Raw genomic sequence first — 23698 nt, 5'->3', positions numbered from 1 at the left:
AGGTGACTCACTCACCAAAGTTCGGGCACAGGGTCAGAGTCTTGCACTGCTCAGCTGAATGCTGCGTCATCCTGAGCCTGATGGGTGATCGCATAGTGCGCGGCCAAGGTGCGGCTGGAGGACCAGGCCAATGCTCTACAGATTTCTTGAGTAGAGATGTGAGCCACAAATGCTGCAGACAAGGCCTGTGTTCTGGTGGAGTGTGCAGTGAAGGGGGAGAGGTGCAGATATTCCTCCCATAACATAAGAACTAGGGCTCACCAAGTGAAATTAATAGTTTGCTTTAAACCAAAGAAAGTTTTTCTTCATGTAACATAGTCAATCTGTGGAACTCCTTGCCAGAGGATGTTGTGAAGGCCAGGACTTTAACAGGGTTCAAAAAAGAACTACACAAATCCATGGAGGTTAGGTCCATCAATATTTATTAGCCAGGATGGGTAGGAATGGTCTCCTTAGCCTGTTTTTCAGAGACTAGAAAGAGATGACAGGAAGAGGGATCACTTGATTGCCTGTCCCATTTATTCCCTCTGGGGCATCTGTCATTGGCCACTGTTGGCAGACAGGATACTGGGCTATATGAACCTTTGGTCTGACCTAGTATGGCTGTTCTTATGTTCTTAAGGTTGTAACAGTCCCGATTTCAGGACCCTATTCAAGACTTGGTGTGCTGGGATGAAAGAGTGTAGCTTGTGGTAGAATGGCAGGAGGAAAATATCCTGGTTAATATGGAAATGTGACACCACCTTTGGGAGGAAAGCGGGGGTGGGAAGTTGGAGCTGTACTTTATCTTTATAGAAAACTGTATAGGGGGTCTCCGATGATCGGGCCCTGAGCTCAGATAGCTTTCTGGCCAAAATTATTGGTGGTGGAGCTGAGGGAGTCAGTCAAGACCTTTTAAGAATCATCTGACCTGGGGTTCACAAACAGAAAGAGGCCCTGTGCACCAGGAGGAATGCCGATAGACCAGTGAGATGAACCCATATTGACGAGCCTGCTAATCCTTGTTGCTTTCAATGGACAAGGTAGTCCAAAATAAGTGGCAGTGGGGTGAGTGTCGGAGACAAGGTGTGTTGCACTGACTACTTGGCTAGGTAGGTGGCTCTCATGGCAGGTTTCCTACTGCCCAGGAGGAATTGTCTGATCCGGTCGGAACATGAGAGCTATGTTGCATTCAGCCATGGAGCTTCCACGCCATGAGGTCGAGCGACTTGCACTTTGGGTGTTGGAGTCTTGGGTCGGAGTCTTGGGAAGAGTGGGAAAGTAACTGGGGTCTCCACTGACATGACGAGAAGGGTTGTGTTGGTGGGATGGATGTGACTAACACCCCTGAGGCTGAGTGAGAGCCTGGCTCCTCCCCTGGGCTTGGTGGAAGGCCCACAGGGTCCAGAAGAGCCTTTGGTTTGGGTTCTGTCTAGGAAGAGGCTCTTCTGCCGCTGTTCTCATTCCTTCAGTGTCCTTGGTCGGAATTCCTGACAGATCTTAGAGAGCTGTTTGGTGATCTTCTTCCAGACACCTCAAGCAGGATGTGTGGGGATCACTGATTGGCATGCAGCTCACGTAGTACTTGCACGGTTAAAACCTGGAGACCACAGCATGTTCCATGGGCAGTAGGGAGAAAATGGGGGAAAGCCCACGACTGAAACTTATAACTAACCAACTCATTATTTAACAACTATAAAATACAAAAACTACATCAAGAACTATGTAACTGCTGAGCAACTTACTGTCTTGGGTGGTAAAAAGGAACAGAGGAGGGGATGGACTGAAAGGGCTCTATATTGGGCACCATGAAGGAGAGACTCCTGGGGATGCCCAGACAGACTCTAGGGGTAGCTTCTGGAGGGGGGTAGCTGAGTTAGTCTGTATGGGTATGTCTACACTACCACCCTAGTCCGAACTAGGGTGGTAATGTAGGCAACCGGAGTTGCAAATGAAGCCCGGGATTTGAATTTCCCGGGCTTCATTTGCATCTCGCCGGGCGCCGCCATTTTTAAATGTCCGCTAGTGCGGACTCTGTGCCGCGCGGCTACACGCGGCACGGAGTCCGCACTAGTGGACATTTAAAAATGGCGGTGCCCGGCTTAATGCAAATGAAGCCCGGGAAATTCAAATCCTGGGCTTCATTTGCAACTCCGGTTGCCTACATTACCACCCTAGTTCGAACTAGGGTGGTAGTGTAGACATACCCTATAGGATAAACTTTAAAAACAACAAATAGTCTGGTAGCACTTTAAAGACTAACAAAACATGTAGATAGTATCATGAGCTTTCGTGGGCACAGCCTACTTCTGGTCATCTGAAGAAGTGGTTTGTACCCACGAAAGCTCATGATACTATCTACATGTTTTGTTAGTCTTTAAAGTGCTACCAGACCATTTGTTGTTTTTTAAGTTTATCTATCGGCAGCTGGTAGGGAAAAACCTTATTGCTACTGTGCACCTACGTGCACACACACCTGTTTGGAATGTACGTGAACTAACACTTGGAGAAGAATCCAAGTACCCGCATTCTCAGACCGATGCGACAATCTACTGGAATTCTTTCAGGATGTCAACATGTATGTGGACAAGAAGGATCCAGTGATACAGTGTACCTGGACTTCTAGAAAGCTTTTGATAAGGTCCCTCAGACCCTCAGTAAAGATTCTTAAGCAACATTGGCAGACAAAGGATAAGAGGGAAGGTCCTCTTATGGATTTGTAAGTAATTAAAAGATAGGAAACAAAAGGTAGAAATAAAAGGTCAGTTTTCACAGTGGAGAAAGGCAAATAGCAGGGTCTTCAAGCTCTGTCCTAGGATCTGTGCTGTTCAACATATTCACAAATAATCTGGAAAAGGAGGCAAACAGTGAGGTGGTAAAATTTGCAGATGACCAAAAATTACTCAAGATGATTAAATTCAAAGCTGAGTGTGAACCATAACAAAGGGATCTCATCAAACTGAGTGAATGGGCAACAAAATGGCAGATGAAATTCAGTGTGAAGCGCAAAGTAATACACATTCCAAAACATTCCCAACTATATCTACAAATTATGGCCTCTAAATTATCTGTTACAGCTTAAAGAGATCTTGGTGTCAATGTGTTCTCTGCTCAGCGTGTGATGGCTGTCAAAATGTGAAGAGAATGTTAGGAACCATTAGGAAAGGGATAATAAACAGAAAACATTCTTGTGTCACTATATAAATGCATGCTTTGCCCACCCCTTGAATAGTGCACGCCATTCTGGTTGCCCCATCTCAAAAAGATATGCTGGAATTGGAAAAGGTGCTGGGAAGGGTAACGAAAAGGAGGAGGGGTATTGAACAGTTTCCGTGCGAGGAGAGATTTAAAAGACGGGGACTATAGCTCTGCAGCTGTAGATGTTGATATCCATGGACCAATTTTGCAGATTGCGGATCGGATGTGGATACACATTTTGTATCCTTGCCAGGCTCTAAGTTTGACTTTGGCTCCTAAATCACTTGGACACTTTTAAAAATATTACTGATGGACTATATTTTCTCAGGAATCCCCTCTGTACATTAGGCACAATGACACTTCCTATTCTCTCCTCACCCTCAGAGACAACTGCCAGGCCACATCTCCACTTCCCACGCTGGAGATCAATCTTCTGGTGTTTGATTTAGTGAGTCCACGGACTAAACTAGGGCACCTGAAACCACCAGGATCATTTCTGCTGAAGTTACTTGGTTCATTTTGTGGAACAGAAGCTAGTACATCTGGCTAGTATATACACCTGGCTGTGTTCTCTGTACCCATTAGCTACCCAGCAGGATGTTCCATTCATAACAATTGCAGTCCCAAAGTTCTCACAACCGTGACAGTTTATCTGAGTTTGAGGCTTGATCCCAAGAAGGCGCAAGAATCCATCTGTCTTTTGACTTTCAGTCAGGCTCCAGGTGGTAAGTATCTGATCACTCCCTTTCGGACCTAAGAAAGTGATTCTCTTCCAATCAGTTACATCTCCCCCAACCTCAGAGTAGGAACAGGGGCAGGACCTTTCTCCTCTCCTCTTTCTGCACTGCCCAGGAGAGATGGCTGGCCACAGGAGGTTGCACTGCCAGAGTGATGATACAGCAAGTTGTTCTTGAGAGGTTGTTCTCCCATGAGAGTGGTGCTGTTCTGTGTAGTCCTCAAGGCAAGGCTGGGTCTAGAGAGGCTTATCTGACTGCTCCAGAGGAGCTTTTGCAGTTGCTCTAATTTTTAGTTGCACTTTATATCACAGGGTGCAAACTAAACAAGGAAAATGATGCCAACCAGGCATCCTTAAAGACATGGAAGCAATGTTAAAAACCAATACATTACATCATTCCCCCCAATTCCGTGATGTAACCAAACCCAAGACACCATAAATACGCACCCTGCTGACAAGGCCGCTGCTGTATAATGGTTTAATCAGATGTGGGGAACCACATTTTATTGCAAGGTTGTGCCAAATGCTTTCTAAAAAATGAGGAATGATTCTGTCCTGAAACATTGCAGCTGGCTGACTATGCATCATCTGTTTTTGGAGTCCCGCCTCCCCTAACTCATCACCTGGGGCTTCCCCAAGGCCTGCCAATGAACAAAGGGCGTGGTCCCACAGAGTGTTCAGGGGCACTGGTGTAAGGTATAAGATCACGCAGGGTTGTGTATTTCACAGATGTACTGCAGCCTCCAATTTCACTATTACATGAGTGTGAAATCTGGTGCAGTTCGGTGAGGTTTTCTCCCGGGGGCAGGAAGAACTTGAGAAATGTTAATGGGCTTTAAAACAGAAAGTTTCTGATGTTCAGTGAAGGATTACACAAGAAAAGCTTTGAAGAGGTGGAGTTCGAAAGGAATCAGTAAATGGTGCAGTAACTTTTTATCAGCTTCCAGGGTGCTCCAAATTTTAATCGGTGCAGGAAAGAGTGAGATGCCAGATGGAAAGGAAAGGGCTCCAGCTGGCTAAAGGATCTCCTGGAGACCTATGAGGTGGTAGGTCTCCCTGTAATATATAAATGCCATATGAAGCTGTTTTTCCAAGACTGAACCTTTTGTGGCCAATAGGGATTGGCTGAATTTGTGACGTTCTGATTCACAATAAGCTCTTATACTGTAAGGTAATCTCTTGTCTATGCAGTGGAAAGCAGTGAGGGGAGAACGGATAAACCCTATTTGCCTTCTGGTAAGCTTCTGAGCTGTGATTTCAACTCTTCAGCCTCTGAGTTTGTTCCCTGTGTGCCTGCTTCTCCATTCTTGTAAGCCGGTGGAGTTACATCAGCATAAAATCCAAAGGTGGACTCCACCTCAGGGAACAGATCACCTTTCATGCGTTCAGAAGGGATTTGTAAAACATGGCTAGTGTCAGTCCTGCCCGAGGAACAGTGGCCTGAGTCAGCGACCGCACCTTGGTGTACATCTTTCACCGTTGTGCCTGAGAAGTTCCAAACCACTCTCAGTGACAATGTACCACCCGACATATAAAATATCACACAGACTTGGCGCTTTCCTGCTGCTTTCTGAAAGCACCATAGAGCCAAGTGTGTCCCTACAAGCCTGCCTCTCCCTGTTCTCAATCCCATTCTTCAAAAGCCCGTGTAAAAATGGAGACAAAGCAGATTAATGTTTAATTCCATAAATTAGAACCCTCCCCTCGCCCCCGCTTCCAGGGAGAAAGATAAAAACCTTTGCATTAAACTAATTACTAAATTATCTCTTGGATATTAAAAGGTTTTTAATCACCATGATAATAAATGTTTTTTAATGGAAATGTCTTGGACTGTTGTCTAAATCGTAATTAGGGAGCAGCAGGAAAGAAGGAGGTGGAAAGAAACACCCACTTCATGCTAAGGCCAGGTCTACACTAGAGCGCAAGGTTAAACTAAGGTCTGTTACTCCAGCTACGTGACTAGCGTAGCTGGAGTTGACATACCTTAGATCCAGTTACCACGGTGTCCCCATTGCATGGGGGTCAATGGAAGAAAATTTCCCATCAATTCCCCTTACTCGTCTCATTTCAGTGGAGTACCAGAGTTGATGGATGCGCAATCAGCAGTTGATTTAGTGGGTCTTTACTAGATCTGCTAAATCGACCTCCAGGAGATTGATCCTCACAGTGGTAAGTGTAGACATGGCCTAAGCGTGAAGGGAGCTGGAGGAGTTGGCAAGGGCTAACGTGATGCCTGCTGTTTGATAAGGTGGAAGGGAAGCAGAGACTGGGACTGACTTACCAGAAAGGAACAAAGGAAGATGAAAGAGACGAAGTAAAAATAGGCAAAGTCACTGCCACATTCGTTTTTGGTGAGGCCGGAGAGTTTGTCGCAGGCTCTGTTACTGAGGCAGGAGAGCATGATCTCATGCCAAGCTTCCCCGGTGGCACTCCTGCAGATGGGGGGAAAAGATTCCAACAAAGGAAAAAGGGTGAATTCTTTTGACTGCAAAAGAGTACACCGTGAGAGCTAACCAGAGCCCTCGCAAGCACTTCTCGACGCGTTACGGGAGGTCAAATTAGCCAAAGAACACCCAGTAACAATGTTTCAAAAATTCTATTTTGAATTCCCTTTATCATTTTTGGTAACACACAACCTCCTCTTCCCATGGCCGGCCTGTGTGTGTCTGTACACATTCTGGGAGGCAGTTTGCACTGGCGTTTACTGTATCCGATTCATTTCTCAACTTCGTATGAAAGAAAGACATGAAAAAAGATCTTCCCTCCTCCACCCATGTCACAGGGAAACAAAATCAACCTGACAAGCTCAGACAGGATACACTTAATCTATTTTCAATTTCCAGAAACAGATTAACTGAAGTCAGGCAAGCACAGAGGACCAATGTAATCAAACAAGTTTAACTCTCCCATTCCCCAAACCCAGCAGCTCAGCCTTAATAGCAGCTACAAACCCAATGGAGAGGAACTGAAACAAAAACAGACTCTCCTGTCTCAATCTATCATTTTAAATGGATGCATCAGAATACTGCAGTCTACCACTCTGACACAGATACGCTTTCTTATGAGAGTCTACTGGGTTTTCTGAACGCCTTTGCCTCTCTCTTTCCTTATGTTACCTATGGCAGCTGTTCCTGTGGTAAGAAGCAGATGCAAATATAACCTTGAATTATCCCCAAGTGACTCTGCACTGTCACAATATGTGATTTAATAACTAACTAAATATATTCACTAATCATGGAGGGACTAACCAAAAGCATAGCAGTAGCCAATAGCAGCAGCCAATTCTTGTCTCTTTTCTTAGGCGTCTTCCATCAAATGACTGGACCTTAACTTGTATGTCGTGCAACTGCTGCCAAATCAGTCCCAGGACATTAGAGACTAGGTGGGCGAGGTAACATCGTGTATTGGAGTAACTTCATGGGGTCATAGATTATGAAGCTGGAAGGGACCATTATGATCATCTAGCCTGAGCTCCCATGTATCACAGACCAGAGAACCTCACTCAATACTTGATGGACCAAGCCCATAACTTGAGTCTCCATTGCCCGGTATCCTATGTAGCTATTTACACCTGTGCAAAGTGGGTGCAAAGTGTTGCTGCTCTAAAGTCTTAATATATTTGTTATTTCATTTGTTTGTTCCCCCCTTAAACTTTACAAACTCCAGTGAACCTCAATGCTGATGAATGGTGCTCGTCTGGAAGCCTTGGGTACTATGAAGTACTGTATTTATCCCGGGGATATATACAGAATAGTGAAAATCTTCCCACACAGGACCTGACTCATATGCCTGGACCTTGATCTTGGGACTGGTTCAATTCCTTGTGGAATTTAAAGCAGCCACAAGACTATTTTAAGTTGTTCAAAGTGCAATTCACTGGGCGGCACCAGAGTCAGGTCCCAGATCCTGGTCCAACCTTCTCCAACAATGGCAGAGCACTGTGCTAGCAAGGTCAGCTCTCACCATCTCAGGAATGTCCCTAATTCTGAGAGTATCCACAGTTGGCTGGTTAAACTCACTTTATAGTCTCTAGCTTCTGCAGCTGTGACAAAAAGGGCCCTATGCCAGGGGCCAGGATCTGGCCCAAAGGATCCAGAAGTAAGACTGCAATAACATCAGATTTTTTTTCAATTAAGAGATTAATTTCAACAAGATTATTTTAAACTGCATGAGTAAACCCGAGTGAGCTAATTTCATGTCTGCCTGGCTCTCCACACACTCCATTAATCAAGATCCTTTAGCAGGCTATCCAATTACAAACATTACATCATCAGAATAAAGTTTCCCTGACTGACCACAGCCTGAGCCCCTGACATGGGCACTAGCTGCTTGGGGGAAGCAGTAGCCTTATGCAAAAATAAACCATTTCTTGTGCATAACACAGAGCACATCATACAATATGACAGGGACTAATTTAGTTACAACCATTCAAGAGAGAGATCTTGGAGTCATTGTTGATAGTTCTCTGAACATGTTCATACAGTGTGCAGCGGCAGTCAAAAACGCAAATAGAATACTAGGAATCATTAAAAAAGGGATAGAGAATAAGAGAATATTGTATTGCCCCTATATAAAACCATGGTACACCCACGTCTTGCATATTGCGTACAAATGTGATCGCCTCATCTCAAAAAAGATATATTGGCATTGGAAAAGATTCAGAAAAGGGCAACAAAAATGATTAGGGTTTTGGAACAGGTCCCATCTGAAGCGAAATTAAAAAGACTTGGACTTTTCAGCTTAGAAAAGAGGAGACTAAGGGGGGATAGGAGAGAGGTCTATAAAATCATGACTGGGGTGGAAAAAGTAAATAAGAAAAAGTTATTTACTTATTCCCACAATATAAGAATAAGAATATAAGGGGTCACCAAATGAAATTAATAGGCAGCAGGTTTAAAACAAACAAAAGGAAGTTTTTCTTCACTTGGCGCACAGTCAACCTGTGGAACTCCTAGCCAGAGGAGGTTTTGAAGATTAGGAATTTAACAGGTTCAAAAAAGAGCTAGATAGATTCATGGAGGTTAGGTCCATCAAAGGCTATTAGCCAGGATGAGTAGGAATAGTGTCCTTAGCCTCTGTTTGTCTGGAAATGGGTGACAGGGGAGGGATCACGTGAGGATCACCTGTTGTGTTCCCTCCCTCTGGGGCATCTGGTATTGACCACTGTTGGCAGACAAGATACTGGGCTAGATGGACCTTTGGTTCCACCCAGCATGGTCATTCTTACGTTCACACATAGATGTTTGTGAAATGTACACAATGAACGGTGACACTACCCTGGTATTGAGGGTTGTTTGTTTTTCCCTTTTGTTACACCCACAAAAATGGAATCAGATGGCTGAAATGTTTGCTACAATTTACTTAAAAATGGACTCCTTTTTCAACATGAATGAGCCCAAGTGGAAATGGATTAATTCTGACCCACAAGTACCCTTTGAAATATGAAATTTCAAGTTGCTCATGATGCAAAAATAACCATGAAGTTGAATTTCTCAAAACAGAAAAATCTGAGAGGCATGAACTCACCTGGAACGAAACAGCAATTTGCGTGCAATGTCTGGATGATACATTTCTGTCTGATGTGTCCTGCTCTAACCATGCGTAACACAAAATGGAGGAACATGTGCTTCATTACAACTGCTGTGCTTGGAGGTCTTATATAACTTAAATAAGCTCAGCCCTTAAACCGGCACATGAAGATAAAAAGTTATTTATTACTCACATGGCAAGCCTATAAGTCGGCTGATTTGATTGGATTTACCTGAACAATAGCATCAGGGCTTGCAAGAAAGTTCTGAAGTTGTTGTGTCGATTAATCGAGGTATCATCGTCTAGTGCAATGTTTCCAAATACCTAGAAAAGGAAACAAAAGCTATCAGGACCAAATGCAGCCTGGAGTAAGCAACCTTGGTAATCTCTGGGCCCCTGTCAGCAGCAGTGTATGAGATAGGCACAGTGGTCATGACTGGGTATAAAGCAGATGTTAGAGTGGGTGGGAATGTAACTTGTATCAAGTTGTGCTAAATGGGTGTAACTTATAGGGCTGGAGAGGCATAAGGTGTGGAGCAAGGAAAGACGCTAAACCGAAGAGAAGATGTTCTGGATGCACATGAAGCTGGCTGTCCCCAAAATTGAAGGAGCCAGTTTGGCCTTAGCATATGCTAGTGAATTCAATCAGAGCTACTTCCATTCACTCCAGGCTAAGCTGGATCCCTAAGGAATATCAGCATCTGAGCGCTGTTTGGCACAGTCCCTCGGGGTGGGAGCAATGGGGACTGTGCCTCCTCTGACCTTCTACTCTGGAGTTGGGGGAGCTCTTCACCTTACTCTGAAAGAGGCCCCCTGCTGGAGGCAGGCAGTAGCAATAGCGTGTCTCGTGCTCTGCGTCAACATGGCAAATCGTAGAGTCTTAGCTGTCGAAGCCAACATGTTACCTGCATGCCGATAATGGCGTAGATGAAGAAGAGCATCGCAATGAGGAGACACACATAAGGCAAGGCCTGGAAAAAACCAATAGGGACAGCATTAACAAAGCAGGGCCACAGATTAGCAAACAGTCTTTATTAATTATTGGTTAGCACGGAGCTTCTCCAAACTGCCTGTGGTTTGGATGAGAGCATTAGCAAGAGAAACCTGAGCTGCTGTGGCACAAAGGAGACCTGCACAAGAGACTCGGCTGAAAGCTGGTCTTGCCTTACTACACGCCATTAGGTTGTAGTAAGGCAAGACTATTTATTTTGCTTTAAATAAAGTTAGTTTTCTGCACTGTTATGGTCCATACCAACCCGTGTGAGTAGACGGAGCCTCACCAGAAGGGAGGCACTAGCAGACTGCAGGGTGCGTACTTTAGCCTAGTCATGACATACCGTGGCGGTTCTCAGGCAATGTTATACAATTATAAAAGTTATTTCTGAAGTTTAGTAAAAACACATTCTTAGAAAAATACATCTGCAAAGAAGCAAGCGCTGGGTTTAACTGGGCATTGTGGGGGAAAAGAGAAGTTTCCGAGTCTTGAGTGATAAATCATTAAAGGTTTGAGCAGTGCGCCTCAACCTACTTACCATCATGGGCCACATCCAGAATGACCTGCATGGCCATGAGGATGTTACATGGGCTGCAGCTCTGTGCTGACTGGGCTAAAGGTTTTTTTATAAGGGAGATTGCCTATCTCCTAGAACTGGAAGGGACCTTGAAAGGTCATTGAGTCCAGTTCCCTGCCTTCACAGCAAGACCAAGTACTATCCCTGATTAATTTTTGCCCCAAATCCCTAAATGGCCTCCACAAGGATTGAACTTACAACCCTCTACTTAGCAGGCTAATGCTCAAACCACTGAGCTATCCCTCCCCTCACTGGGCTTGACTAAGAGTCAGTTGCTCTGCCCAGGCTGGGAGTCCATATGAACCCAACCTGTGCAGCCACCAAGACTTGCAAGTGTGACGTGCCTGCTCACCCCTGCCCTTGGCGCCGATGGCAGGGGAGGAGAAGGGGTGGAGCTGCATCTCCTCAATATGGCGCTAGCACAGCGTAACGGGCATGGGGCGGGGATTGTGATAAGCAAGAGCTGTAGGTGCTCAGGAGCAGATTCTTCACTCCCTTATGTCTATATTTCCTCCCCTGTAGAAAACAGGGATAATAATATTGCTATGCTTGGGGCTGGGAGGCAAGAGCAGTGACCTTGTATGGAGAAAATGCACTCCATCTGACCTTGGCCTGCATCACTACTGATGTCACCAATGATCTTGCCACCAGCTGGCTCTCAGACATCCAGCCAAAGGATTTGGTTCATGCATCTGTCTCTCTCTCTCTCTCTCAAGACCAGGCCCAGGTGGCATGCTCAAGAGCATGCTGCCTGGCAGAGGTTGATCCAGACCCAGTGTTTTCCGAGCCCCACTCTTGTGTTTTAACTACAAGCCCGTCCCTTCTATCCTTCCTAGGGCACCGGTTTATTTCGGAGGCACCTTCTCTGTCCAAGGGTGGGAGGTGTTCCTGGTGCGTTTCAAACTGGCTGCTGTGGCCTTTACATACTACCCATCCCCACCTCACCTCGAGAAAGTGTTATCAAACACACATCCTGGGGTATTTGCTTGAAAGCACAGCAGCCAGAGCAAGAGGCCTTTAATTCCACGGCCTGACCGCTAAGTGAGAGCGGAAATGTTGAAGGTGCACTAGAAACCACCCAGCTGCCTGCCCCCCACGATCTCTCAAAGGACTTCAAACTCCTGGTGCTGAACTCCTCAAGTCCCAGCTCTCCAGGCTGCAGCCTGCACCCAGGCCGGTCGACGGGAGGGGGAAGGACAAAGGGAGCAAAGGCCCCTGGGCCTGGTGATTCAAAGTAGTGGCGGCGGCGGCTACTGGAGTCGAAGGCCAGAATGCCGCTCCGCATGGCTCTGAGGGCTGGGAGTGGCAGGGGCAGTGCCATTGTCTGAGGGCTGGCTATCCCAGCCCCCACTTCTGCCCGAGTCCCCACCCTTTCCAGGGAGCATGGAGCCTGCCCCAGGGCGCACAGGAGCTGTGGGCCCCGCTGCCCGCACAGCATTCTACTGCCTTCCTTCTCACGTGCACAATGTTACGTAACTTCTCCATCCTCCACCTTCTCCATCCTCCTCCAGCTCCAGCACCTCCCACAGCCCCTCTCTCACTCTCCGTTCCTCTCCACACTCCTTCCCCACTCCCCCCAGCCATCTAGCAACTCCCTGGAGCACGCCCCTTCGCCTCTCTTGTTCTTGGAGGAAATTTCTTCTATCTGGAACCTCTTGCTTCACTGACTCCACATCACATCCTGACCCCATTACACACCTGCTCTCTCTTGAGTTTTCTTTCCCTTTGCAAGTATCTGTGGATTAACTCTGAAAGGCAGCTGCAGGGAGCAGCTTTTATTGAAGGCCCTAGACAAAATAAAATTGCCCCATTGTTCTCAGGGAAGCCTCTGCTGCACGCGCTTCCATGCAACAGTCTAACAGCAGCTGCAAGACCTCAAGCTAGAGGGAACTCTATACACAGTAGAAAGCCTGACATATGATACATAGGCACACAGAACAGCTTACTGTAACTCAGTGGAGGAATCGAAGTCGGGGGGGGGGGGGGGGAGATGCCGATGTACGTGAGCTAATGGATAAGGTCTGGTATGAGCTCCCTGTTCCTCACTTTCTCAACTGTAGAAAAGCGAATCATGACCCCTTTCTTCAGTCATAAAGCACTTTGAGATTCTTGGGGAAGAGACCAACTTTTGCTTATGTGTTTGAGCATCATGAGGTTGGGTCCTTTACCATAGTAAAAACAGCAAATAATAGTATATGCTAAATATTATTTTTGCAGATAGTCTGGTGATCGCACTATAACACCCCGACTGAATTAGGAGAAAATGATACCCTTCTTAGTCTACAGAATTTAATTAGATCCCTTCTACAGAATTAAAATCAAACCAAACACCATTCATTCTCTACATTCCATAGGTTGTGGAAAGCCCACCTCGACTTCTGTGAACTCTGCTGTTTTCACCCCATATAAATTCTAGAAGAGGTTTTGCAGCAGACAGAGGAGGAGCATGGAACGTTGCCCTCCTGTGCCCTATTTCTGTGTCTGCAATTTGTTCTCTTTTGGAGCTGATTTTCCAAAGTGTGGAGTACCAGCAGGTTCCACTGATGTCAATGAATGTTAGGGGCACTGAATGCTTCTGAAAATCAGACCAAGGAGAACCTTCATCAAGTTAATTACATGCCTGACAGACAGGTTATCAGAGAACTGTCTTCTAGGGATGCTGAAAAGCTTAATTCTTTAGTATTTGATGTCCTCACCTGGAAGATGCTACCGAAGTGCAAGGCATTAGCTGATCCCCTTCTGCTTTCAACCGTGAGGGCTACTCACCTTAAAAGATTGTACAAATGTCCAGAGCAGAATGCGGATGGTGTAGCCCTGGCGAAGAAGTTTGATGAGTCTGGCAGCCCTGAAGAGCCTCAGGAAGCTGAGGTTGATGAAGTTATCCTGTGGAAAGTAAAGGTTTTGTGTCCTTCAGAAATTAACGCGACTAGAAACCACAGCCCGCAAAAAAGAAATTAAAATTACCGGCTTCACGATCTAAGCAGCAAATCGGCCACCAGAAAACCTTCCAAAAGAAACATTCGTCAGTGCAGATCACTCCACATGCAGTAAGTCTGAGAAAACCCCTCTCCACAAAAGCCCCTCCCTCGGCTATTGGGTAAATAATAAAAAGGAAAAAAAATTTCCCTTATGCACTTTTCTTTCAATTCTTGTTTTCTTTGTGCAAAGCTGGTTTTCCCCGTGAAAGGAAAGTGATGGTGATTATTATTTGCTAGTGAGCGGGATTGTTTTGAAGTCTTGGATTGGCTCATTTTATTTTTATTATAGTGAATCCAATGTAAGCCCAGAGGGTCTATAAGAGTGCGTAGCTTTAGCCTCTTCCATGACAAAGGAAGAGATCAGCCAATCTACTTTAAAGCACCCTCCTTTTAGAAGTATTTACACAACAGGTGATAGGACAAGAACCTTGCTGACCTGCAACGCTGGAATCTGATCATTATCTTAGAGGGGAGATCATTTGCAGGCAAGATTGAGTGATCCACAGCAGGGGTTGCCCTTAGGCACCTGCTGACTTATTAATGATTCACAAATATCACTTTTAAGGTAAATCAAAGAAATGCCAGGGGGTTTGATTTTTATTTGATCGTTTTAGTTGATTCTTCTCCCTTCCCTTTTATGGACAGAAAATAGGTCATTTAACGAGCTAACCTAGAAGGGGAGGAGGTCTTTCCAAACGAAAACATGCAAAGGTTGAAAGAGGAGGGCAGGGGGGAATCTAAGTAGATTAAAAAAAATCCCCCCTGCCTACATTAATCCCAATTCCAGTGAATGCTAAAATTTAACCACAGGAATTAATTTGACTAGGCTAACTAAACAAAATTCCACCTAGTATTAAGCAATGGAGAGGGTGACCCAATCATAAGGAGGCCTTGTAGGTAAAGATGAATCAGTACAGTCTTCCTCTAGTCCCATCTCCCATCATCTTTTACCACAAGATACCTGCTCAGATTAAAGGGATTGACAGCTCTTGTTAATCTGTGTGCATAGCTCATGCTGAGTTTGGGGGTGCCTGTTTTATCTATTAATTTATTTAAATGCTAGCTGAGCAAACTGGGCCAAGACCGCTGCATTCCACGGATACCATCAAATGGTTCAAGAAATCAGTTTCAGACATGCACTTGGGTTGGGTTTAAAATGCAAGCAGCTCAGAGTTAGGCATATATTGTATGTCAGACCCAGTCCTAAAATAAAGAGAAAAGAGAAAAGCACAGGTATGTTTCATGAAAGAGCAGACAACACGGAAGCGATTTCTAGTCTACCACGGAAGGCAGTCCACGGCAGGCAAGACACAAGCAAGGATTCTCCTGGGCTGTTTAACGTTTGGATCATCAGCGCCTGTTTTGCGAAGATGATTTCTTAGAACAATACTTTAGGTTATTGTCCCTTGATACAATACATATCAGAGCTCAGCTCAGCATTAAAGGCCATCTATGGCCGGGAGTCAGATTTTCATTGTGGTTACGGCAGTGTAAATGTATCAGAACTTCACTGATGTAATCTAGTTTTCAACCTAATCCCCGATCTAGGAACTTGAGTGGTCAAGGTCCATTTGAGTAGTGGGGATAAATCAGGGCCCACTTCCTACTGACTTTGTGCAGGTGTATGAGCCTGGGACTGGTCCTGCTTTGGGCAGGCGGTTGCACTCCATGACCTCCTGAGGTCTCTTCTAGCCCTAGGAGTCTATGATTCAAAGCCCAACGAAGTCAATAGTAAGACTTCACCTTCTCAGGTGTTGGATCAGGCCCCAAGTGATAACACAAGGTTCGTGGCTTTGGGAAATCAGGTCCTTAATTCCCATTGATACAATAGGTAGATATGGTGTGGTATATGGGCCAGGCCCCGCACACACACAATCTTCCTCATATAAGCAGTTCTGTATACATACAGCAAGTGTAAACAGGATCAGCCCTGAATTTATAAAACATTAGAAGTGCATTTCCCCAGCATTTTCCCCTGAAGAATTCTTACAGCGTGTGCTTGGTAGCAAAACCACAATAGTTTGTCTTGTCCAGACTCCTGTTAAAATTCCCTCATAATCACAGTCAGCTGATACGATGCTTAACATGTGTCTGATCTAAGTCATGGTCAGCATGGTCGCTGCGAACTCCATTTTTCACCTCTACAGGAAAACACAGGACGGCTGTGTGATAATAAGAAGTGCTAGCGAGGGAGACGTGCAAGTAAAAAAGGAAGAAGATCTCTACAACATGAACCTGGTTGAGGACCAGCTTCAAACGGAATTAGGCACCCAACTCTCATTGAAATTCCATGGGAGTTAGGAGCCTAACAATGTTCTTTTTTTTTATTACAGATCCAAGCTCAACATCTGTTTTTCAAACACTCCTGCCAGTGTTTCACTCTGTGTAATCAAATGAATAGCCCAGAGGGGGATCACTAGCAACCCAGGAAAATCCTATTTTATCAAGTTACAAAGCTTTTGAGGGACAGTTCTCCATGCTATTCCCTGTTTGGTAACATTAAACATGCAATTGTGAGAATTGAAGGGATATAGCTCATGTGTTTAACACCCCCCCCCCCCACACACACACCTCCCATACACTGTGCAGAAAAACTGTCCCTCAAGACCTCAGCAGTTATTAGAATTGCATGCACTTAAAGGAGAAACTCCACATTGCAGTATTTCTTGTGCTCCATTATTTTTGCATTGATTTTCCTTTCAAATAACCATATGTGAGAGAGGAATGTCATTCTGGCGGATGATTTATTTCATTCTTGCTATCTCTTTTTTCTGTTGCACAGGTGCCGAACACGGGCGAGGGTGAATGACATTATTTTAATGTCTTAGCTTTTACCCATTCCCATAATATGTTATTTACTGTATTTAAAAGTAGAAAAATGACCACAAATATGTCATTCTGCTATTCACCAAATCTGCTCCTTTTGCATCTACAGCCTCATCTCAGCTTCATTTGCAGACTGCTAAACTGGTGGCCATGTCAGAAGAGGGAGTAAAGATGCACAAAAGCAATCTGTATTTTATTCTGCTGTGTGTATTGTCAGCAAAATGACTGGCTAAGTTAATTTCAGAATCTTTTATCTGAAATGAGATTTGTGACTTCTTTTACCACAGCTGAATTTGTCTTCATGGATTATCATATTGATGTGAGTTACATCTCACAGAATGATGAGATCTGCGAAAGTTACACTGGTGTGCTTCATACGCCTGCTTTTCTTTCTTTCAACTAACTTATGCCAACACCATCAAACATGAATTTCTCGCAGACATATAACAGAAAACAAATGGCCTGTAGCTTTAGAATATGTGACAAGTAACAGTGGGTGTGGATTTGTAAAGAACAAATCGTGTCAAGAGAACCTAATAGCTTTCTTTGATAGCAAAACCTTGCGGATAAGGGGGAAGTGGTAGATGTGGTATATCTAGTCTTTAGTAATGCATTTGATACAGTCTTGCATGACAAACTAGGGAAAAACAACCTAGGAGGAGCTAATATAAGTTGGATGCATAACTAGTTGGATGACCATTCCCAAAGAGTCAATGACTCACAGTAATGCTGGAAATGCATGACGAGTGGGTTTCTGCAGGGATCAGTTCTGGGTCCAGTTCTGTTCGATATTTTCATTAATGATTTGTATAATGGCATTGAGAGTGCACATATAGAGTTTGCAGATGATACCAAGCTGGGAAGGGTTGCCAGGGCTTTGGAGGATAGGACTGTCATTCAAAATGATCTGAACAAACTGTAGAAACAGTCTGAGGTAAATAGGATGAAATTCAATAAGGCCAAATGCAAAGTGCTCCACTTAGGAAGGAGCAATCAATTTCATACTTACAAAATGGGAAATGATTGTCTAGGAAGGAATACTTCAAAAAGAGATCTAGGGGTCATAGTGGACAACAAACTAAATGTGAGTCAACAGTGTGACACTGTTGAAAAAAAAAGCAAACACCATTTTGGAATGTATTAGCAGGAGTGTTGTGAGCAAGATATGAGAAGTGATTTTTCCACTCTTCTGATTAGGCTTCCGTTGGAGTATTGTGCCTAGTCTGAGAGCCACATTTCAGGGAAGATGTGGACAAATTGGAAAAAGTCCAGAGAAGAGCAACAAAAATGATGAAAGATCTAGAAAACACGACCTATGAGGGAAGATTGAAAGAACTGGGCTTGTTTAGTTTGGAAAAGAGAAGACTGAGAGTGGACATGATAGCAGCTTTCAAGTACCTAAAAGGGAGTTACCTGGAGGAGGGAGAAAAATTATTCTCCTTGGCCTCTGATGACAGGACAAGAAGCCATGGGCTTAAATTGCAGCAAGGGAGGTTTAGGTTGGACATTAGGAAAAACTTCCTGTCAAGGAGGTTAAACACTGGAATAAATTGCCTAGGGAGGATGTGGAATCTCCATCATAGGAGAGATTTAATAGCAGGTTAGACATTTATCTGTCAGGGATGAACTAGATGAACTAAAGGGAGGTTCCAAAGAGGATGGAGAGAGGCTGTTCACAGAAGTGAGAGATAGCAGAACAAGGAGCAATGGTCTTAAGTTACAGTGGGGGAGGTCTAAGTTGGATATTAGGAAAAACTATTTCCCTAGGAGGGTGGTGAAGTGCTAGAATGGGTTACCTAGGAAGGTGGTAGAATCTCCATCCCTAGAGGTTTTTAAGTCTCGGCTTGACAAAGCCCTGGCGGGGTTGATTTAGTTGGGATTGGTCCTGCCAGGGTGCTGGACTTGATGACTTTGTGAGGTCTCTTCCAGCTCTATGATTCTATGATGCTTGGTCCTGCCATTAGGGCACGGGATTGGCCTTGACAACCTGTCAAGATCCCTTCCAGTTCTATGGTTCCATGTCTACTCTGCAGTTAGGGACGTGGCTTCAGCCTACCTAGCATAGATAAATATAGCAGTGGCATGGACCAGCAGCGGGAGTACATTGCCAGAATTCCAGACGGGCTTGCACAGCCCATGCTGCTGCCTCTTCATTGCAGACATGCTAACTGTCTTCCTTCAAATGACAGGTTCTTCCAAAGTCATGTGCCGGATGAGGCAGCTATTTGGCCTTGAGGACAGAGGTCAGCCTTTGAATCTTCAGTGCTGTCTCAGGGCTATCTTGGGGAGACTTCATTGCACTGGAGGGATGACAGTTGGGAACTAACATTTCAACTATGCCGCTAAGAAACAACAAGCAAGAAGCTGCTCACGTGGTCAAAGAATCTGAAGTGTGCAGACACACACGGTCTCCCCCAGATGAATGTGACCAGAATGGTCCCCCCTGATGCATGTGACTCTATTCATATTAAGGGGGAATGATCATACCCTGGGCGAAGTCTTGTCTTCATTGAAGAACTCTCCCTGAAATCAACAGGGCCAGGATTTCACCCTATCTGTGTGCGCTGCCGAGACTCTGTCATGTTGTTTCCTTTGACCCTAGCCCGGGAAACTGAAGTCAAGGGGATTTCTCAAGCATGTGAAATTCAGCCCCTGGAGGATCAGGATCTAAACCATTAATCTGCACGGGCTCGTCTACATTGGCCCCTTTTCCGGAAGGGGCATGGTAATTTTTGAAATCGCAATAGGGAAATGCGCGGGGGATTTAAATATCCCCCGCGGCATTTAAATAAAAATGTCCGCCGCTTTTTTCCGGCTTTTAGAAAAGCCGGAAAAGAGCGTCTACACTGGCCCCGATCCTCTGGAAAAAGCGCCCTTTTCCGGAGGATCTTATTCCTACTTTGAAGTAGGAAGTAGGAATAAGATCCTCCGGAAAAGGGCGCTTTTTCCAGAGGATCGGGGCCAGTGTAGACGCTCTTTTCCGGCTTTTCTAAAAGCCGGAAAAAAGCGGCGGACATTTTTATTTAAATGCCGCGGGGGATATTTAAATCCCCCGCGCATTTCCCTATTGCGATTTCAAAAATTACCATGCCCCTTCCGGAAAAGGGGCCAATGTAGACGTAGCCCACCAGTACCAAGGCCCACATTTTCCAATGTGGGTGATTAAGTTTTATCAGACGTACTCGCTTTGTTGTACATGTGTGAACTGCATTTGCACACACAAACTGGATAGCATAGTTATGGCCATCTCTGCTGTCATCATTCCGGTACTATAAAGAACTTTCCTTTCAGATTTCACCCTGAAAATTCTAGAAAGGCATAACTTGCACTTTACATTGCTTTTGCTTCTCTGTTGTTTCCCAAAAGACAACTTCCCCCATGATCCTGCATGAAATGTTATGGAATGTGTGTGTCTGCAGTCTGTCATGGAGGCGAAAGCTTTTATAATCTCTGGATAAAACAGCAACTGTGCGACAGAAATTCCAGATGGAAAACTAACGTAGCTTAAAGGGATGCTGCCAGATAAAATAAATGTATTTTTAATAAACCCATGTCTTTGTGTTATTAATGCCACTTGGGGTTATTAAAAATGAAATAGTTTTAACATATTTGTCACAATCTATACGGCTTGTTGCTTTTTGTATTTACTCATCCTGGGCAAAGAAAACAGTCTATGTTCGGATTTCCTATGAGCCAATGGGAGTTAGGCATCTAACGTTGATTGAATTTTAATGGGATTTGGATACCTACCTTCTTTCAACCTTTTTGTTGCTAGTCACTGTTTCCTTTTAGATCTCATAGGGGGGCAAAATAGTACTATATTGGCTTTCCCGTGGACATTCAAAGCCAGAGTTAATGTTTTCACTAATCTCTTTATGCTTCACTAAAAATCTTTGTTTTTCAATCAGAGTTAAACTATGGGTTTAAAACACCTGGCATTGTCCTTTTAAATGGACCACTTCTTTTGTCATAAAACCCAACCAATCTCAGTATAAAATAGTGGTTGCTTAGATGCTTAAAGTTGATTCTATCACCTACAAAATAAAGATTGCTCAAGCCAAAGAAACTTCCCTACTCTAGAGGTCATGTGAAAAGAGCTATCCCTCCACCTCTAAGTCAGCCCTTCATGAAAATAAAGCAAATGTCAGTTTCCCCTTTATTGTTATCAAGTGAAACAACAAACAGCAGAAAACAAGCTATTGGTGACTTTATTTGCCTCATATCACCAATTAGCCAATGGGAAGAAGATGCACAAGAGGAGCCAATGATGAGGCATGCTGCAAACGTACAGTGAGACTTCCCACTAGTGCAATCGGTAATCTCATTAAAATGAAATTTAAAAAATAATATTAAACCAACAGAAAATAAAAGCAGAGAATTAAATAAGTGTTTAAATTCAATGAAACCAACCGTGTCCTATATGTGATGTTTTCATGGATGAATATTTGCAAGATTATTTACAAATTATTTTTTGAGCAGCAGGCGCACAACATACAGACGGAGACATGGTTTTCGCATTGTATGTTGATTGGATGGCGTGATTCAGCAGGTAGGTAAGGAAAATAAAGAACAAAAACAGAAAACAAAAGAGAAAATGAGTAATCAGGACGAGCAAGAAACAAAAGCTCTGAAAATTTCACTGGAAAAAAATTGTTGGGTTTGGAGGTTTCCCCTGCTTTTATGGTAATTATATAAATTAAAAAAATGTTTCAAATCAAAACCGATTTTGAAACCCTAAAGGTAACACAGACAGTGCAGCAGTTATTTGCATTTCATCTTGTAATGCAAATTAGGAGACAGTTCACAAACACTTTTTATTTTATTTTTTTGTATTTCCAGGCAGAGAAATAGATGTCAGTTTCATATATGCTCATTGTACCTCCTACGGGCCTCCTAAACTCAGAAGGACTGACCTGTCTTTTTAACTCCATCTCATTTATTTAGGTTATTAAACCAGGGAAAAACTGACATATGTGTATTTTTTGCCTAAGGAAATAAAAAAAAAATCTACTGCATTCACAAAGTAAATCACATATAACACGACTAAGAAACCAAAGAAAGCAATTTATCAACACATTTCTTTTCCTTTTATCTTTACTCTTTAGTGCTACGAAACTGCTGATGCAGCAAGGCTAGGTAGGTTAACACGAGGTCTACACTGGGGCTTTATTTCGAGCCCCCCAACCACTTAGGTCGAATTAATAAGCAAAGCATCCACACTACCGAGCTCATTATTTTGAAATAATGGGCCACTTATTTCAAAATCTGTACTCTTGCTTTCCTTGGGGAATAATGCTAATTTTGAAAAGTTATTTTGAAATAGAGGTAGCGTGGACACTCCAGTACCGCTATTCCAAAATAACTATTCCCCAGAGTAATTCGAACTAATTACTTCCCAGTGTTTCCTTGGGCTCTAAGTTGAGGTGGCGGGTCCACGTTAACGGAGTCTGCCTCCGACTAATTTCGAGGCTTCCGCATAGTGAGGACACACTATTTCAATTTTGTTATTTCAGGAGTTATTAAATCTATTTTAGTTATTTCAGAATAGTTTCCTAGTGCAGACATGCCCATAGTTGGTTGAGTTGGCTTGGAGAATGTTTACAGTGGGAAAATTGAGGGAGGTTGGTCAAGCAGGAAACAGGATTCCTTGCAGCTCTCTGCAAGCCAGATCTCTCTCTTTCCCATCGCTAGCCACAGTTTTCAGCGATCGCAGGGTTGGTTCCACAGAGGAGTTCTCCCCCAACGGAGAGTAGGAAGAAATTCATTTCCATTGTAGGAACCCCTAAACAGAAATTGTGCTGAGTCGAGAACGCACCAGGATGGCATATGGACTTCTTGGTGCCCAGGTAAAAAAAACCACACATAACTTCATGCTGATAGCTCATTAGGGCAACACACCCATGTGAGTGTTGCCATACAAATGTCCCTACTGCCATCTACATCCCACTGAGCACCTTCCCCTCAGGAAGGCCAGGCTGCCAACAAAAGGGGCCTTTCCCCCCATAAGCAAATCACACACTTTGGGCATGGATCTTTGGAAAATTACCTGAGAACAAAGTCCCCTTCCTTTCTCTGGCTACTGCAGTTTGTATAACAGCACAGCTTGACCCTAGAAGGAGGTGCAAGGTGGCTATGTTCCAGACTATGCATGAATAGAGGCTAAGTGAGGTTAAGCATTAGCTACCCTGAGCTGCAATCAGTCTCAGTCCCTTAGTCACTTGCAACCAGACAGCCAACATAGGATACAGAATCCACCAAAGGTAGGGAGGTGGGGTAGTCTCGGCTCAGCTCTGGAGTGGCATAGGGTATTTACCTGGAGAGCACAGGATGGTGGGTTCAAGTCAAGTGAGTTCAAGTCCCCTTACCTGCAAGAGGCTGAGGGGCAGGAAAAGGTTTGCACATGAGCAAAGATTAAACCCAATCGAAGAGATACCCCCTGAAGAAAGCTCTTCAACTTTCTAATGAGGCATCACGTGGTCCACTCCCCTCTTATGATTTGTTTCAGCTCTCGCTGGGGTGATTGACATCTGCCTGGCAGTGTTCTCACTAATACAGGGCTAAATTCCCCAACACACCTTATTCCTCGCAACATTTTTCACTGGGTATTTTCAAAAGCACCTCAGTGATTTAGGAGCTGCAGACCCATTAAAGTTTAAAGAGGAAAAGCTGCATAGGCTGAGATCAGCAAGGATCTTTCCCCAACTCTCGTTGACTTCACGGCTTGCTCATAAGTGAAAAGGAAAAGCCATCTGCGGTAATGCCTTTCCAGGAGACGGAGTACAGCTTGTGCAGCCATGGGGGAGAGATCGAAAGGCAGACTCCACATGCCCTTCAGATTTTGGGCTGGGGCCCAAAACAGCCCTCAGTGTAATGCAGGCAGG

General features: G+C 44.3%; 1 protein-coding gene across 8 annotated transcripts in view; it reads right to left on the bottom strand.

The window, feature by feature from the left end:
• CACNA1B (calcium voltage-gated channel subunit alpha1 B) overlaps nucleotides 1-23698 on the bottom strand; it is a 452780-nt gene that overhangs the window by 57026 nt on the left and 372056 nt on the right. For all 8 annotated transcript variants that reach the window (XM_075906063.1, XM_075906064.1, XM_075906065.1 and 5 more), the window contains 4 exons: nucleotides 13780-13896; nucleotides 10348-10413; nucleotides 9675-9766; nucleotides 6195-6345 (listed from right to left, as the gene is read on the bottom strand). In XM_075906063.1, the coding sequence (XP_075762178.1) occupies nucleotides 6195-6345; nucleotides 9675-9766; nucleotides 10348-10413; nucleotides 13780-13896 (426 nt within the window). The remainder of the gene's footprint in view (nucleotides 1-6194; nucleotides 6346-9674; nucleotides 9767-10347; nucleotides 10414-13779; nucleotides 13897-23698) is intronic.

This window comes from Pelodiscus sinensis, chromosome 22, assembly GCF_049634645.1.
Source record: "Pelodiscus sinensis isolate JC-2024 chromosome 22, ASM4963464v1, whole genome shotgun sequence".
Classification (NCBI taxonomy): domain Eukaryota; kingdom Metazoa; phylum Chordata; order Testudines; family Trionychidae; genus Pelodiscus; species Pelodiscus sinensis.
This window is presented reverse-complemented; position numbering and strand designations above follow the sequence as displayed.